This window comes from Buceros rhinoceros, unplaced genomic scaffold (assembly GCF_000710305.1).
Source record: "Buceros rhinoceros silvestris isolate BGI_N320 unplaced genomic scaffold, ASM71030v1 scaffold3482, whole genome shotgun sequence".
Taxonomy (NCBI): Eukaryota; Metazoa; Chordata; class Aves; order Bucerotiformes; family Bucerotidae; genus Buceros; species Buceros rhinoceros.
In genome coordinates this window covers 74,143-77,393 of record NW_010399355.1, presented here as the reverse complement: position 1 = coordinate 77,393, position 3,251 = coordinate 74,143, and the positions used below count along the sequence as shown (strand labels likewise).

At 41.2% G+C, this 3,251-nt stretch overlaps 1 protein-coding gene across 1 annotated transcript in view; it reads right to left on the bottom strand.

Annotated features, from left to right (window-relative positions):
- Positions 1-777: 777 nt before the first annotated feature.
- The window catches only part of SH3KBP1 (SH3-domain kinase binding protein 1), a gene marked incomplete at its 5' end in the record, with an annotated part of 65,636 nt that continues 63,162 nt past the window's right edge, over positions 778-3,251 (bottom strand). Inside the window, one exon of the mRNA XM_010131420.1 lies at positions 778-1,442. Coding sequence (XP_010129722.1) covers positions 1,401-1,442 — 42 coding nt within the window. The remainder of the gene's footprint in view (positions 1,443-3,251) is intronic.

The following is a 3,251-nucleotide window of genomic DNA, read 5'->3' as shown; positions in this document are numbered from 1 at the left end:
TTTTTTTGTCACTCTGAAGCATCACCATTATCATTCACCCACTCACTCCACACTATGCAAAAAAAAAAAAATCTATTATTTAAATGCTTTGTATAAACTCAACAGAGATTGCCAACAAGGTACGGGATGCTCTGTGGCTAGTAAAGGACACAGGAAACCACAGGCAGGAAAATGAAAGACATTATTTTGAAAGGATGAAAGCAAACAGAGAAACTGGAAGAAATGAAGCAAGTGTCAGGTTCAATAAAATGGTAAGAAGAAAGTCGTGTTGCAAAACCAGGACTATAAAGTGTATCAGTCTATAAGCGTACAACATAATATAGAGAGCAATACCACATCAACAGCGAATGAACCAATGTCACACGACAAAGAACCTTGTGCAGGAAATAATACAACTTTTTATTCATGTTTTATAGATTACTTTTATTTATTTTTGCTTTAATAATGCATATTCTGTTCACTCTGTGCAAAACTGGGGACGGAGGCGGGCGTTTAAATCATCTAATAAAAATCAAGCGGAGATGAACATTCAAGTTGAGGGAGAGGCCTGTCAAAACCAGGAAAGCGAAAAAGCCACAGCTGCTCAAGACAAAGCCGCTCTCAGCTGCACCCTTTTGTCCTGCCCCCTCGCACAAACCTGGCTCTACTGACCGAGCAGCTGTACACTGAGAAAGTGACCTCCGCTGGCAGCGGGGACGGGGCTCGTCATGGGAGCTACATTAGGGAGACCTGGCTTGCAACCGGCTCCAGTCAGTGTGTGGCAAAGAAAGGCACAAATCATTGCAGAGACCAGATTTCTGTCGGTTCGTTTCCTTCTTGTAAATATGTTACTGTACACGACGTGAATTTGAATTGTAGGGGATCTGGGGACATAAAATTGCATATTTAACAGAACTTAAAACCATAACAAATAGTAGGCTGTTCTATCTTGAAGCAAATATAATCCCTCCAGCCCCAACATTAACATTCATTCCTGGCTATATGCAGTACAAACATTTTAAAATCTGTGACAAAAGACAATTAAAAACCAAAAGTCAAAATCATAAAGCTTGTAAACAGATAATCTGAAATACACTTTATTCATGGAAAAATATCATCAAAATAGTACCACTACGGACTAAACTGCCTGAGTTTTCATTTCACCTAGGATCTTGAAGTAGAGAGCCTTTAGCACAAGAAGATCAATTTCAGTCACAACTAGTGCTGCACAGCACTGCTTCGGGTAGAAATTTTGTCCTCGTTGGTATTTCTGTTGTGCTATCAAAAACTGTTGTGCTAATCCTTCAAACAAAGGGATGTTGAGGCAATTCTTAAATCATTTGGCACCAAGTTATTTTGGCTGGGGCATAAATTTGAGTCTCAGTCATGAAGAATAATGCAACATTCCACCTATCAAGTATTCACTTTGACTGAAGAACTTTCTTTATGTCATTAACTTCCATCTGAAAACAAAAGAAAAGAAATATTTGAGATTAACTTACACACTTTAGCAAACCAAGGCAGGTTCCGTCGCGTCCACAGGTGTTGAGTACGGGTTTTATACTATTATTTCCACAGATTTCATAAACTGAGCTAACATTCTCAGCTGCATAAGATGACTCCTCAAGCCTTCTCCCCTCAGAGCTTGACAACTACAGTCACTGAATGCACCACAAGATCGTTTGAACTCTTTAAATTACAACTTTCAGAAGCCACCCAGCTCACTGCCAGGAATTACTTGCAGAATGAGCACTGTGTCCGCGCACCGTCTGTTCACTTAGAGCCAGCACAAGTAAACGGAACTGCTGACAGTGAGCAGAGGAGCAAAACCTATCGTCTCTCTCCCATGGGGATGGTTCTTGCTGTAGGGATGGCGGTTGCTTTCTACACCCACGAAGCTGGCGTCCAGAAACCTTACGGGCTCTGATGGATGTAGAACCATGTGGTAAAAGGACGTGCCCTGCTCACACTCGGCCCCTCTTACAGACATGGAAATGCTAATGCAGGGGTATTAGATTCATTCAAACACACCCGCAGTGCTGAGCTGTGCCGTGTCATCAAGGCAGTTTTCTTTAATACATGGAGTAAGAGCTGTGCTACTTTATGACTATCAGAGCACTCTGAAACTAATACAACTTTTGTCTGTTGAACTCGCGTCTTCATGTAAAGCTAATAATGCCGCCTTGGCTGGCATCTGACCATTTACCTGTATAAGCAACATCTGATCTGGAGTAAAAACATTCAGTTATAAGATCATAGTTTTAAAACCATCATTGCAGATGTCAGTAAGGATGTAAAGCCATCCCTGGAGGTAAATCCAGACCGCTGAATAAATAGTCTGGCCTGTTAGACTAAATCAATAACTGCTATTAAAAATGTTCATTGATTTTTTCCAAATACATTTAAATTCTAGCTGAATACAAACTGTGTGTCATTAGAAGCCACACTCCTATGTGGCTGCACACATAAAGTCCTTGAGGCAGCCCTGGATCAGCCACTGATGGTCCGCAGTTCTGTCAACCCCTGCCATGTTCCCAAGCACTTTACTGAGTATGAAGAACACAGTGAAATTACATTTGATTTTTTTATCATCTCCAGAATAAAGAAAAAGTACAGTTGACCTACACCATAAAATATATTATCAATATTAAACTACTTAGCAAGTACATAGAAAAGAATAGAAAAAGAATAGAAAAAGGAGAGGGAAAAGAGAGGGAAAAAAGAGAGGGAAAAAAGAGAGGGAAAAAAGAGAGGGAAAAAAGAGAGGGAAAAAAGAGAGGGAAAAAAGAGAGGGAAAAAAGAGAGGGAAAAAAGAGAGGGAAAAAAGAGAGGGAAAAAAGAGAGGGAAAAAAGAGAGGGAAAAAAGAGAGGGAAAAAAGAGAGGGAAAAAAGAGAGGGAAAAAAGAGAGGGAAAAAAGAGAGGGAAAAAAGAGAGGGAAAAAAGAGAGGGAAAAAAGAGAGGGAAAAAAGAGAGGGAAAAAAGAGAGGGAAAAAAGAGAGGGAAAAAAGAGAGGGAAAAAAGAGAGGGAAAAAAGAGAGGGAAAAAAGAGAGGGAAAAAAGAGAGAGAAGTTTCAGTGGGAAGGGACCTACAACAACCTTCTAGTCCAACGGCCTGACCAAGTCAGGGCCGACCAAGTGAAATCATGTTATTATGGGCACTGTCCAAATCACTCTCCAAAACTCAGAAGAGCAGTTTGACATCGTTCGGTAGTGAGGCGGCGCAGCCGCTGATCCCAACCCAGGCCCGCCTACGTGCCTCTCCCCCAGGCAG